Below are 13,937 nucleotides of genomic sequence, written 5' to 3'. Positions count from 1 at the left end.
GATCTATCAAAGTCTGCTCTTCACAACACATGTTTGTGGAAGTGTATCATGGCACGAACAAAGGAGATGTCTGAGGACCTCAGAAAAAGAGTTGTTGATGCTCATCAGGCTGGAAAAGGTTACAAAACCATCTCTAAAGAGTTTGGACTCCACCAATCCACAGTCAGACAGATTGTGTACAAATGGAGGAAATTCAAGACCATTGTTACCCTCCCCAGGAGTGGTCGACCAACAAAGATCACTCCAAGAGGAAGGCGTGTAATAGTCAGCGAGGTCACAAAGGACCCCAGGGTAACTTCTAAGCAACTGAAGGCCTCTCTCGCATTGGCTAATGTTCATGTTCATGAGTCCACCATCAGAAGAACACTGAATAACAATGGTGTGCATGGCAGGATTGCAAGGAGAAAGCCACTGCTCTCCAAAAAAAAAAAAACCACACCAGATACTGAAAGCCAAGGTTCACATACTTTTGCCACTCACAAATATGTGATATTCGATCATTTTCCTCAAAAAATAAATGACCAAGTATAATATTTTTGTCTCATTTGTTTAACTGGTTTCTCTTTATCTACTTTTAGGACTTGAGTGAAAATCTGATGATGTTTTAGGTCATATTTATGCAGAAATAAAGAAAATTCTAAAGGGTTCACAAACTTTCAAGCACCACTGTATGCAGTGATCCCCTCTCACTTACATTTATTAGTCAAGCAGTTAATAGTACCACCCTGGCGAGGATGAGCGAGTGCTTGGCAATGCAGTTTACAAATGAAGGGCATTCTTCAGCAGCGATCACTAGTCTTCTACACACTCACCAGGGGGTCTTACTGCTACACTAAAACTATTTAAATTCCTTTCCTGGTGTAAAATTAAACAAATGCAAGGTGATAAGCTGGGCAGAAAACACAAAAATAAAAACAAACCAAACCAATTACAACTCAGACTGGAGTGTCGTACCATGCCGGTCATCGTGCTTAATATGCCCATTAAAAAACAGTGACAAGTGTTATTCTGTCTGGGTCATCTGAAACTTAACCAACTTGTAATTTAATATTTTTAGTAGAATCACTTATTTATATTAGAAAGAGCAGCAGCTCCAGCACTCTTCCCTGAAGGGCAGCACTTTTACCATTACTATCTAATTCTCAACAAAGTACCTCATGCCGTAATCCTTTGCCTCCAGTCTTTAAGCACCACAGACATGTCTAAGTTAGACCCCAAACCTCTCACATCCTAAGGGTCAAAGCTAAACACCACCATATACACCTCACTGATCATTATGCTTGGCTGCTTCCATACAGAATTCCACCAAATTATTGAAACACAACTGCCCCCCCATCTTAACTCATGCCAACTATCTGCTAAAGGCCTTGCCACATCACACAATTTTTACATAATCTTAGTGAGTCAACTGTTCCTGTGACTGCCAGTTGTGTAGTCTGACATATCCAGCAATTCGGTCCAACCAATCTGTGACTTGCCCAAATCAAACAGGTCTAATTTTGTATTAAGTCAAGTCGTAAAGGTGGGCCTCTGTGTGTGTGCGTGCGCTACCAAGACTTACAAACCAAGGACCACTCAAAAATAACTGGCAAGCTCACAATACTCTGGAAATACAAAACTGTGCTGGAAAGTCGTCACGGAGTTCTCCAATTTGTCATTCCTGTAATTTCTAAGCACATAACCCAACAACCTCTCTGAATAAATTATTACAAAATAATAAATCTAGACTGGCGTCTCCTCCTGTTGGTGTTTTAACATACTGATGCCACATTCAATCAGACAGATGCTGAATACTAGTTTCACTAAGATGACAGAAATTCCACGTGAACACTTATAGAAAATAAACAATATAACCTGATTGGCCAGAAATGCAGTTTTTGTGCTTGATCTGCACTTGGAGTGAAGTGACACACATTGAACATGTTCAGTCTGCTTTTGACTTCTTCAAAAAATACACAGTTTTTATTTTGCCAGACCATGTAGCAAATCCACAGTGACCTTGCATTTCTCTGAAAAGTCCAACCAGAAATTCACATGGACGCACTGAAGTGGGAAAGTAAAGAGCTCTGAAAACTGATAGCATGTGAACACATTGTATGTGAAGTGACAGTCATTGATTACATCTAGGAACTCCTTTCAAACAGCACAGTTAAAATGGCCATTAAATCCCCCAGTGCTAGAATATCCCCCTTCTAAGCAGGCCTTAAATGCTACTAAAAGGAGGCATACCGATATCTGACCGAGGTTCTGGAACGCTTTCATAATATCAGGCTTCTCTCTGTGACGCTGTTTAGTGAAATCGAAATATCCTCACGAAAATGCACCTCATTACAATGTGCCTCTGCATTCATTGGGTAATTACCTCTTACATACTGGAATGGCTACTCCATCACCTTTTGTTTGTGCTCATCTTTCCTAAATAGTACGTCTCCGTATGTTATACTTATCCCTGTCTCTCAGATTCAGACAGGTTTCAGTTACTAACATAATTATGAGTAGCTAAATACATCTCCAATTCATTTGTTTTATTATTGATACCTCAAGTATTAAGACAAGCCATTTCTAATATATTACTGGGTTTTTGTTTTTTTTTTGGCTTACTGCCTGAAGGCTTGAAAAAGGAACGAATGGAATGGGCGCCTTGCAATTGTGGGAGTTCCCAGAGTGCTTAATTCACAAACTGAATGCTGGAACTCTTTTGTCTCATCTCTTGTTGCTGTTTGCGTCTGACTCACAACTCCGTGTACACAGTGCCACTGGATTTCCCCCCTCCACTCCCCACTTGGCTACAGTCTCACTCCCATCCCTAAAATGTTGCAGAAACTTTGTCCTAACACGCCATGCCAGTGCAGCTGCCAAGTAGCAGCACAGAAGCTTTTCAAGATATGGACTGCTTTTAGTTCTTTATGAGCGTCTCATGGACGTAAACAAATAGAAGAACGAGCGCTCTTTATTGCATAGCATTCTGGGGGTAGGAAGAGAGCATTAGGATTACAAATGCCTCTTAGCCATATGATGTGGATCCCAAATTTGACTTTGCACTCACAATCAGCAGCCTTTGAGATGACGGTGGTGTTCTGGTGTCTAAGCTGAAGCTCAAAAGTGGAGATATGCAATTCTGTACCTCTTATGGTCACATATGGAGTCTGCAAGACCACTGGCTAACAGCTTTAGGTGGGGCTGCATGCGATTATGAATCTGCAACCACAATGAAAAATGTTTGTGTTTATTGGCTCAAACCCATGCCCCCTGGAGTCTGCACACAAAAAGTCCCTTGGCATGTTACTTGAGAGTTCAGTTTTGAAATAATCTGAAGGTACATTTAATTACCAGCAGTAGGAAATCTTTATATATCACCCCTCTGCATTCACTCTTCCTTTGCAAATGTCTAGAGGCAGCTACCATCCTGGCCAGAGGCTGGTTACCCAGAGTCTCAGTGTTGGCAAGTTCTTAATGTAAACTTACAAGAAATATACATTTGAAAATGGCTTGACAATCACTAATTCCATGGCTGGTCTCTCAAAATAGAATTAATCAACTATCAAGTGAACAACTTTCACTGTGCTCTCTCACTGACCAGCAGTTGGCAGCTTCATCAACAAACCATCTGTGGAGATGTCAGGTTGCCATGAAGTAACTAACTTTGCCTGGAACCCTTACGACCTTCCTTTAAAGCTACAATACTGTCCCCTTCTCGACACCCCCATGCTATGAAGTAATAAGGAAGCCCTAAACAGTGACCAGCAGTAACAGTGTAGTGATTCAGCATAAAACGATACGAAAATTCCCACTTCCTCCTACTGGAATGGTGTCAATGCCACGTGACAAAGTCCTGGGCTTTCCAGTGATTCAGAATATGAGGAGTCTGCTTATGTAGAAGATGTCACTTCTGCTCTGCCCGGGCTGTCTGATAATCTCTTTGCTTCACCTTATAAGTGAGATCCCTATCTTTTAATTCATTTACAGGATTTGCAGTTTGATTCTGTTTTCATGCAAAGCCCTAAAAAATAAGCAAGTGTCCTTCTCAGCCCCAAAAGTGTACAAGGAGCACTTGTTCACACACTCGCCTTTTTCTCCAATGTAAAGTTGCCAGCTAGCATCAGTCGTAGGTGCTCTGCCATGCATGTGGCTTCATGGAGTTTCAACTCTTGATTCAAGCCCTGAGAAATAAACCAAAGTAAACACTCTCAGATAAAATGAAAGTCTGACCCTGCCCCACACCTCATGTCGGAGTTCTCAAAGGAGTTCAGAAGGAAAAAGAAATAAAAATACTCACCTTGAAGCTGCACCCATAGCGGCTAAACATACAGTTTACTTGAGCATTGGGGCATTCATGTTGGTGGCTTGTTAGCTGAAAAACAGCGCAAGGATTTATTTGATTTTGTGCTGTCAAACTCAACTTTACTGAGGGTCAAAATAATATTAACTACCCAACATGTAACAGAATACATCAAACAACTATTGCTACATTCTCTTTAAAACAGCACATGGGTACCTCACTGTTCATTATAATCACATATTCCATTTTATCAGCCTTTCTTTTCTTGGACATTGCAGCAGGCCAGGAAGGCTTCCAGCTGCCATGGGACAGAACTGAATGGAAAAAATACCGCAGTACATAAAATTAAGTTAGTGCAGCAGTCTGGATAAACTGTTCTTGAAGGTCTGCTAAACCAAAGTACTTACAACTGCATTAATGCGAGTCCTGACTGGATGGCATTTAACCACATTAAAAAAAAAAACACACACAACTGGGTGAGCATTCAGAGGTGGTCAGACACATCCAGCAGTCACATTTAACATGAGCGGAAATGCAAAGGAGCTTTCTATCCACATACAGCAATCGTGTAGGGTGGTGGTAGCAGTTGGGTAAGCTGTGTGAGTGGGGTGACAGCAGTGGCATGTGCGAAGTCGAGTTACCAACTCCTACATTCTGAAACACTGACTGTGTTTTTATTGCAGTTTGTTGGGTTATTATGAGCAGCCAGATTTCATTCGAACTACAGGCTGGTAGATATGGTGGGGTGTGATGTGCTGATTAAAAAACAACAAAGATGCAAGCGGACAATGGAGTTTAATTTTAATTCCAGGTGTAAACATAATATGGATAAATTATACATGGATACTGCTCAAAAAAATTAACATTTTTTTTTAATCAGAGTATAGCATCAAGTCAATGAAACTTCTGGGATATTAATCTGGTCAGTTGGGTAGCAGAGGGTATTGTTAACTAGTTTTAGCTGCTTTGGTGTTAATGAAATTAACAACAGGTGCACTAGAGGGGCAACAATGAGATGACCCCCAAAACAGGAATGGTTTAACAGGTGGAGGCCACTGACATTTTTCCCTCCTCATCTTTTCTGACTGTTTCTTCACTAGTTTTGCAGTCAGTGTCGCTACTGGTAGCATGAGGTGATACCTGGACCCTACAGAGGTTGCACAGGTAGTCCAACTTCTCCAGGATGGCACCTCAATACGTGCCATTGCCAGAAGGTTTGCTGTGTCTCCCAGCACAGTCTCGGGGCAATTTAGGAGATACCAGGAGACAGGCAGCTAGGAGAGCTGGACAGGGCCATAGAAGGTCCTTAACTCATCAGCAGGACTGGTATCTGCTCCTTTGGGCAAGAAGGAACAGGATGAGCACTGCCAGAGCCCTACAAAATGACCTCCAGCAGGCCACAGGTGTGAATGTTTCTGATCAAACAATCAGAAACAGACTTCATGAGGGTGGCCTGAAGAGCGGTCGTCCTCTAGTGGACCCTGTGCTCACTGCCCGGCACCATGGACCTCGACTGCCATTTTCCAACTGAATACCAGAATTGGTAGGTCCACCACTGGCACCCTGTGCTTTTCACAGATAAGAGCAGGATCACCCTGAGCACATATGACAGATGTGAAAGGGCCTGCAAAAGCCGTGGAGAACATTATGCCTGCCTGTGACATTGTTCAGCATGACCAGTTTGGTGGTGGGTAAGTGGAGGTCTCGGGATGTATAGGCCTCTACAGGGTAGACAACGGCACCTTGACTGCCATTGGATATCGGGATGAAATCCTTGGACCCATTGTCAGACCCTATGCTGGTGCAGAGGGTCCTGGGTTCCTCCTGGTGCACGACAATGCCCAGCCTTTTGTGGCTAGAGTATGCAGGCAATTCATGGAGGATGAAGGAATTGATACCATTAATCTGGCGCCCACTCTCATTCGCCTGACCTAAATCCAACAGAACACCTCTGGGACATTATGTTTCGGTCCATTCGACGCCGCCAGGTTGCACCTCAAACAGTTCAGGAGCTCAGTGATGACCTGGTCCAGATCTGGGAGGAGATGCCCCAGGACACCACCTGTTGTCTCATTAGGAGCATGGCCCGATGTTATCAGGCATGCATACAAGCACGTGGGGGCCATACAAACTACTACAACGATTGAGTTGCTGCATTGAAATTTCAGAAAAATGGACTAGCCTGCTGCATCATTTTTTCATTTTGATTTTTGGGGTGTCCTTGAATTCAGCCCTCTGTAGGTTGATCATTTTCATTTCCATCAAACGATGTGGCATCCTTTCATTCCTAACACATTACCATATCAGTCCGTATCAGTAGAGATAGCCAGCATGATTTTTTTCTCATTGAGATCTCATGTGTTTTCAAAGTGTTCCTTTAATTTTTTTTTTGAACAGTTTATATAGAGAAAGCAGGAATGCAGGTGACTTACCTCGCTTCTTAAAACAGAAGGATAACTGCACTTGTTAGGACAGGAAACAGGAAAAGCTGGACAAACTGTTTCTTCATGTTTCTAAAATGATAGAGAAATGTGTCAAAAGCATTCATAAACCGATAATAAAAGAGCAAAACACATCCCTGGTATGTACATTTCCTACAGTGAGGCACGTTTAGACACTGGAGCTTGGGGTGAGCTGCCGATACGGTGAAAGTACCAAATCTAAACAGCAGCTGGAAGTCGAGTATTTGAAAAGCAAAAGCAGCAAGGTATACTGATTCTAAACAGAACACTTGCACAACCCAAGAACTAAAATATTTTTATTTTTCATTATTTCTTGACAATTATCCCACTGTTTTTTCACATAAATAATGCTTGCAGATATTACTAAAGATTAAATGAATGGACTTGCCTTTCAGTATCTCCTGTAAATGAGCCACTCCTGCTATCTGGGTACACCCTGAAGGACAGCCTACTAAGATGCTTATAAGATTAAACCTCTTCTCTGCTTCTTTATTTGTTTAATATTTATTAGTTTTATTTATTTGCTTTAATTATTAGCTGAATAATATTTATTCACACTTGTACTCCCAACTGAAGATACATTTGGAACTGAGGCATGTGAAGACCTTCCTGTAGTGAATTATATGAAAGGCCAGGCTGCAATGGTTGCGTACAAATCTGGTCATTCCAGCATAAAAACGTTTACAAATGAAGGTCATCCATTCAGTCTAACCTCCTTTGGTTAGCCAACAGGCAGCTGGTCACAATATGTCATCCAAGTATTTGTTAAAAGCCATCAGTAGGACACAGTACTGTGCACCTAATTCCCTCAACCCTTTGTGTGCAGTTGTCCTTTCTGGCTTCTTGAATGTCATTTATACCTTTTGGTTCAACTGGGAGTGCTTGGAGTTTAGACGTAAATAAGGAACTTGGTCAGCATAAAACCAAACACGTGTCTAAGCTGCTTAGAGTAATTATGTCTGAGAAAATGGTTTGAAATGAAAAGAAAAAAAAAAAAAATCATATATCTAGGATGTGAACATAAATTTAGAAAACAAAGCGTTTACAGTTTTCATCGACTTCCTTATGGTAACCACAATACCTTAAAGTTATGGCTTAGGTTAAATTTGAGCACTCAAATGGAAAACCTACTGAAGGAGACCTTAGAGTCTGTATTTCTCATCTCTTTGTGGATGAGTACTGAAGAGGTTTAAAGTGTTCGTGATCGCCCATTATTGAAGCCAACTGCAGTTCCAAACATATTTCAGGTGAGTCGTTTCACTTCAAGTGCAAATGAAACAGCCATAAATATACAGATATAGCATCATGGGTTTGAGCCTGGTTGTGTTATTAGCAACAACCTCTATATGATCATTCAGATCTGTCACACATCAATGCTAAGTAGCATTTAACTATGTAAAAAATAAGATCAATAACCAAAATCACCCTAATGAAAGCGGCCCATTTGGTCCATTAGGTTTTGATTGTCTACGGGCGCTCCGGTTTCCTCCCACAATCCAAAGACATGCAGGTTAGGTGGATTGGCGATTCTAAATTGGCCCTAGTGTGTGCTTGGTGTGTGGGTGTGTTTGTGTGTGTCCTGCGGTGGGTTGGCACCCTGCCCAGGATTGGTTCCTGCCTTGTGCCCTGTGTTGGCTGGGATTGGCTCCAGCAGACCCCCGTGACCCTGTGTTCGGATTCAGCGGGTTAGAAAATGGATGGATGGATGTTTCTTTCAGTTTAAATTTTGGAAAGTGGAATAAAACTCAGTGATTGATAGATAGCTAAAAATGTTGTCTTTATTGCTGCACACACTACAGCCTCATGTAACAAAGCAAGCTCATTCTCAAATACGTCTTAAGTTTTTCAGCAGTGGAAGCAGCATGTCCCACTCCTTGTAAAAAAAGCACTCTTCCTGAATTGCCATAACTTTGCATTTTCCACATGTGCACCACCAATCCCACTTGTTCACTGCATTGCATATTTTTGTTGCATATTTTTGCTCTTTTTTGTCTTATCAGCTCTGTCCTCCTCTCTACTTTTCCCTTTTTATTGGATCTTCTCTTCAATATATTCTGGCTCATATGAATACGGTTCGGTGATGATAAAAGTATCCTCGACTTCACAGTTTGTCCAATTTAAAATGAGAGCTTATTTGTCTTAAACCTGAAGGAAAATGTACTGAAAAGTATCAGATTCTCCAAATGAAAGTGATGCGTGCATCATTCACAACATGAGGTAGAGGAAGCCACATTCCTGAAGGGACAAAGGTTATTGCGGAGGGAGAGACATTTGCCACAAATGTTTATGATTGGACCAAGGTTACCTTAAGCCCTATTGTAAACGGCAAGAACAGACAATGTAGTTTTATAATGCATCAAAAAATCCTTCATTTTAAAAGACAATTTTATGTGGAAAAATAATACATACCATGATTGCAAAGAAATAACTAACTTGGAAAATACCAGACTTATCTTTGATATATAAAAATGTTTCATCTAAATAAATTTAATACAAATATTTTCTTTGTTTGACTAAAGCTGATGTCACATTACAGTATGTGACTGCTAGTTGTGGGGTCTGTCAGATTTGCCAACTACAGGTGCTGATCTTACCGCTGGAGCATGTCATTTTGTCACTGGCCATGTCACCAACAGTGTGCTGACCTTCCAACACAGTCCTGCTCACCCCTTTTTGTGACAGAGTTTAAAAAAAAAAAAAAAGTGTGCAATTCAAGAGCTACAGAGCCTTAAAATATACCTTGGGTCACGACCGTAACTCGTTCCAAAACTCTGGCCACAACCCGATTTGGTCGTGACCCGAAGTAATTTCCCCCATAGGATTTTATGTAAATACAATTAATCCGTTCCGGACCATACGAGCTGTATGTAAATATATATATATATTTTGTAAAGATTTTTAAGCACAAAAATAGTTAATTATACCATAGAATGCACAGCGTAATAGTAAACTAAATGTAAAAACATTGAACAACACTGAGAAAACCTTGAACAGAGAAAACTAACCTTGCAGTCTCTTTCAAAATAAGCCCGGTGCATTCTTTAACTGCCTTCTCGAGCTCTCTCTCTCGTGTGTGTGTGTGTGTGTGTGTGTGTGTGTGTGTGTCTCTTGCTCACTGCACAGGGAGAGACTGAACACGTGTGGAAATCATCGGAACGTACGAACTAGAAGGGAAACTGGCTGGTTCGTATACCGAGTGTGTGGTCGTGAACAGATGCAAAAGTTTGCCAAACTTTTTGGTCGTAACTCGATTTGTATGTGGTCCGAGACGTTCGTGACCCGAGGTTCCACTGTATACAAGAAATCACTTTTGCACTTACTTTCAGGTCTGCTAGAAGAACAGTTTTCTTACAGTGAGGACATATGGTGTCCCTGTATTTGCACCGTTTGGCTAAGTGGTCCGGCACATCCTTGCGTAGAAGCTTTTCTTTGCACTCTGCTCGGGGGCAAGGCAGCTCATAATAGGGGCAGTCCTGCAAGTGTTCCTGTGAGGGTAGGAAAAAATGAAGACATTGTGTAAATCCCCTTTATTTACAAAGTAATAGAGCATACATTTACACATCTCCGACACTCCACTACACTATAAACACTTCATTATCCAAACTAGAATCCAAGTTGTTGCATGGATTAAAGCCCCAATTTTAAAAGTCTAAAAAAAAATCTTCAAAGCAAGCTGCAGTAATGAAATATAAACAGAAGGTATCTGACACTCCACTTGATTCATAATATTCAAAACAAGACGTCAGCTGTCACAGGACAAAGACATATTTAGATCACAGCAAAGGACCATCATATCCATCATACTTGAGCACAGGTCTTTTAAAAAAAAAAAAAAAATCCCTCAGGAGGGACTTTCCCAGTATTTGGCATTGTGCTAAATAAGGAAAATCAAACCTGATATTGGACATGCCCTGCTACCTGTGGGGAAAAAAACAGCCATTCTGACACCATCACCCCACACTGTACACCTCCCTCAAAATATTCATGTAAAAGCTTGCCGGTGAAATGCAGGCCCAGGCAGCACAAACAATGCCTCACAAATGTAACATTAATGCTCTTCCCTTGTAACTACAGAACAAGAAGTTTTACTTTCATTTGTTGCTCAAGATGTTGTGTCCTTAATCAGTGATGTAATTTTTAACAAAGGTACAATATGTTACAGTATGTGAATTCTTCTTGTACCACCCCTACTGTAATGATTGCATATTACATTAGAGTACAGTCACTCAAGTAGAGTTGTGGACAAAGTACAAAACATGTCACTTATGACAGCTCAACTAACTACATGTAAAAATTCTCAGGTTCAAAAAAATAAAAAAAAAATGGAAGAGTAAAACATACAGCAATAAAAGTATGACTATAAGCAAATGGAGAAAACAAAGTCCAGGAACTGCCCTTTTCACTTCAAGATTGTGGTTTTTGTGTTTGTTAAATGGATGCATTTTCTGCTTTTTTATTAAGTGTCTTCCTCTCTTCTACTATACTGTTCTCCCCCTAAAAAGGAAACGGCCATATCAGCCACTAACTCTGAATTCTATACCTGCCATAGAGTCAGACGCCACTCTCAAACGCCACCAAACAATACTGACAGTAGAAGGCAATACTGTCCCCTTGTGACCATAAGGGCCACTACATTCTAGATATCAATTTATATCAAAACCACTTTTTCTTACTCAGGTCTTGGGTAAACTATTTATTAAGATTTATATACACATTTCTTTTTGAAATATATAGTTCCTATAAAAAGCATTCAACCCCTAGAAAGGTTTTCACTTTTTACTGTTATACAACACTGAATCCCAGTAGATGTAATTTAGCTGTTTGACACTGATCAACATAAAAAGGCACTTTAATTGTCAAAGTGAAAAAAGACCCAACCAAAGTGGTCTAAAATAATTACAAATATAAAAGACAAAAACTGATCCCTTAAGTATTTAAACCCTTTTAGTATGACACACCTAAACAATAGCTGTTGTGGCCACCAGAATAAGTTCAATGGAGGTCATCTGTCTGTAGTTTCACTTGATTGTAGTCTAAATGCACCTTATGTGAGAGGTCCAGCTGGTGGAGAGTCAGTATGGTGGACTAACCTACACAGTGAAGACAAAATAACCCAACAAGCAACTCCATGAAATGATGACTGAAAAGCACAAGTCGAGGCATGGAGACAAGAAAATCTCCAAGTTACTGAATATCCTGTGGAGTTCAGTTAAATTAGTCATTAAGAAATGGAAAGAGAATGGCACAGCTGTACACCTCCTTAGAGCAGCCTGTCCACAAAACTGAGCGATCAGACAAGATTACGACGAGTGAGGGAGGCCACTGAGAGACGTCGGAGAACTCTGAAGGAGTTACAAGCTACAGTCACTTAGAATGGAAAGACTGTGCAGACAACAAATGTGCCCAGGTGGTTCACCTGTGAGAAAGACGCTGTTAAAAAAATAAAACAAATAAGTAAATAAAATACTAATGACATCTCAATTACAGTTTTCCAGAAAGCACATGGGAGATTCTGGTGTCAGCATATTATATTGCACCATACTGTGAAGCACGGTGGTGGCAGCATCATACTATGGAGATGCTTTTCTGCAGGAGGCCCTTATAAGGCTGTGAGGGAAGACAGTAAAATTAATCTAAGAAAATCTGTGAAGAAAAGCTGATGCAGTTTACAAGAAACCTGTGCCTTGGTAAAAGATTTGTTTCCCATTAAGACAATGTTCCTGAGCATAACACCAAGACTACACCTGAATGGCTTCAAAAGAACAATGTGAATGGCCTGGAGTGGCAGAGTCAGAGTTCACATCTCAATCCCATTAGAATTTGTGGTTGGACTTGACAAAAAGTGTTCCCTTACGATCTCCATGCAACTTGACAGAGCTTAAGTAGTCTTATAAAGAAGAAGGAGGACAGATAGGAGAGTCCAGATGTGCAAAGCTGAAAGAGAAAGACCTGTACACACAGACTCAAAGCTGTCATGGCTGAGAAAGGTGCATCTTCTAATAACTGACATGAAGCGGAGGAATACTTACATGATCATTTATTTTGCGTTTAGTATTTGTAATTAATTTACACCACTGTGTAGAGATCTGTTTTCACTTTGACATTTAAAGAGAAATTTTCAGTTGAACACAAATGCCAGATTAAATCCACTACAATTCAGTGCTGAATAACAATAAAACCTAACCCCCAAGAGAAATAATACATTTTTATAGACACTATAACTTACAAAATATTGTTGTTATTGTTTGCATCCCTCCTCGGGCGGACGTGGAGACAGCGGGTGACAGCATTCACGCCTCTGTTGCTAAATTACAAACGCAGCACCCTGAGGCGCTTGTGCTAATCTCTGGAGACTTTAACCGTGTAACGCTGGACAAAACATTACCTGCCTTCTCCCAGTATATGGATTGTAACACCCGGGGAAACAGTACTATTGACCTACTGTACGCAAACGTTAAAGACGCTGCCTGTGCTTGGGAAAGCAGATCATAATCTGGTCCTGCTTCAGCCTCACTACAAACCAAGAGTGAAGGAGCTACCTACAACCACACGCTCATTCAGGAAGTGGTCCCCTAAGGCAGAACAGGCTCCGAGAGACTGCTTTGGAACTACGGACTGGGATATCCTGCAGGGATCATATAGTGAGAACATTGAGGAGGTTGTTGATGGCACTACTGACTACATCAACTTCTGTATGGACATTGTAGTTCCAGTAACAACAGTATGTTGCTATGCTAACAAGTCATGGATTACAAGTGACATCAAGGGCCTTTTGAACCAGAAGGACTTTTAAAGGCAGTGATCAGCATGAGCTCAACCGCGTGCAGGAGGAACTCCAAGTCCAGCTCAGGGAGGCGAAGGAGCAGTACAGGAGAAAGCTGGAGTAGAAGTCGCAGAATAACAGCATGAATGAAGTGTGGGATGGGATGAAGATCATCACTGGCTGCAGCTCGAAGCGGGGTGCCACCATCAAGAGAGACGTGGAGAGGGAAAACCTGATAAACAACTTCTTTAACAGGTTTGAACACCCTAACCTACTCTCACCTCAGAGTACTGCACCCTCCACCCATCCTTCTGCTGATACCAGCATAGGAGACAGTTTCCCCCCACCCACAATTACAGCAGCCCAGGTAAGCAGAGAGCTGAGGAGACTTTGTGACAGCAAAGCAGTGGGTCCAGATGGAGTATCACCACAA

The 13,937-nt window shown here is 41.2% G+C and overlaps 1 protein-coding gene across 4 annotated transcripts in view; it reads right to left on the bottom strand.

Moving 5' to 3' along the window:
* Positions 1-13,937, bottom strand: part of traf3 (TNF receptor-associated factor 3) — a 57,045-nt gene that overhangs the window by 4,133 nt on the left and 38,975 nt on the right. For all 4 annotated transcript variants that reach the window (XM_039740975.1, XM_039740974.1, XM_039740973.1 and 1 more), the window contains exons 5-8: positions 10,062-10,226; positions 6,712-6,792; positions 4,277-4,351; positions 4,068-4,160 (exon numbers count right to left, since the gene is read on the bottom strand). In XM_039740975.1, coding sequence (XP_039596909.1) covers positions 4,068-4,160; positions 4,277-4,351; positions 6,712-6,792; positions 10,062-10,226 — 414 coding nt within the window. The remainder of the gene's footprint in view (positions 1-4,067; positions 4,161-4,276; positions 4,352-6,711; positions 6,793-10,061; positions 10,227-13,937) is intronic.

The sequence above is a fragment of the Polypterus senegalus genome, chromosome 18, assembly GCF_016835505.1.
Source record: "Polypterus senegalus isolate Bchr_013 chromosome 18, ASM1683550v1, whole genome shotgun sequence".
Taxonomy (NCBI): Eukaryota; Metazoa; Chordata; class Cladistia; order Polypteriformes; family Polypteridae; genus Polypterus; species Polypterus senegalus.
The sequence above is the reverse complement of the archived record's forward strand: the minus strand, read 5'-3'. Positions and strand labels throughout refer to the sequence as shown.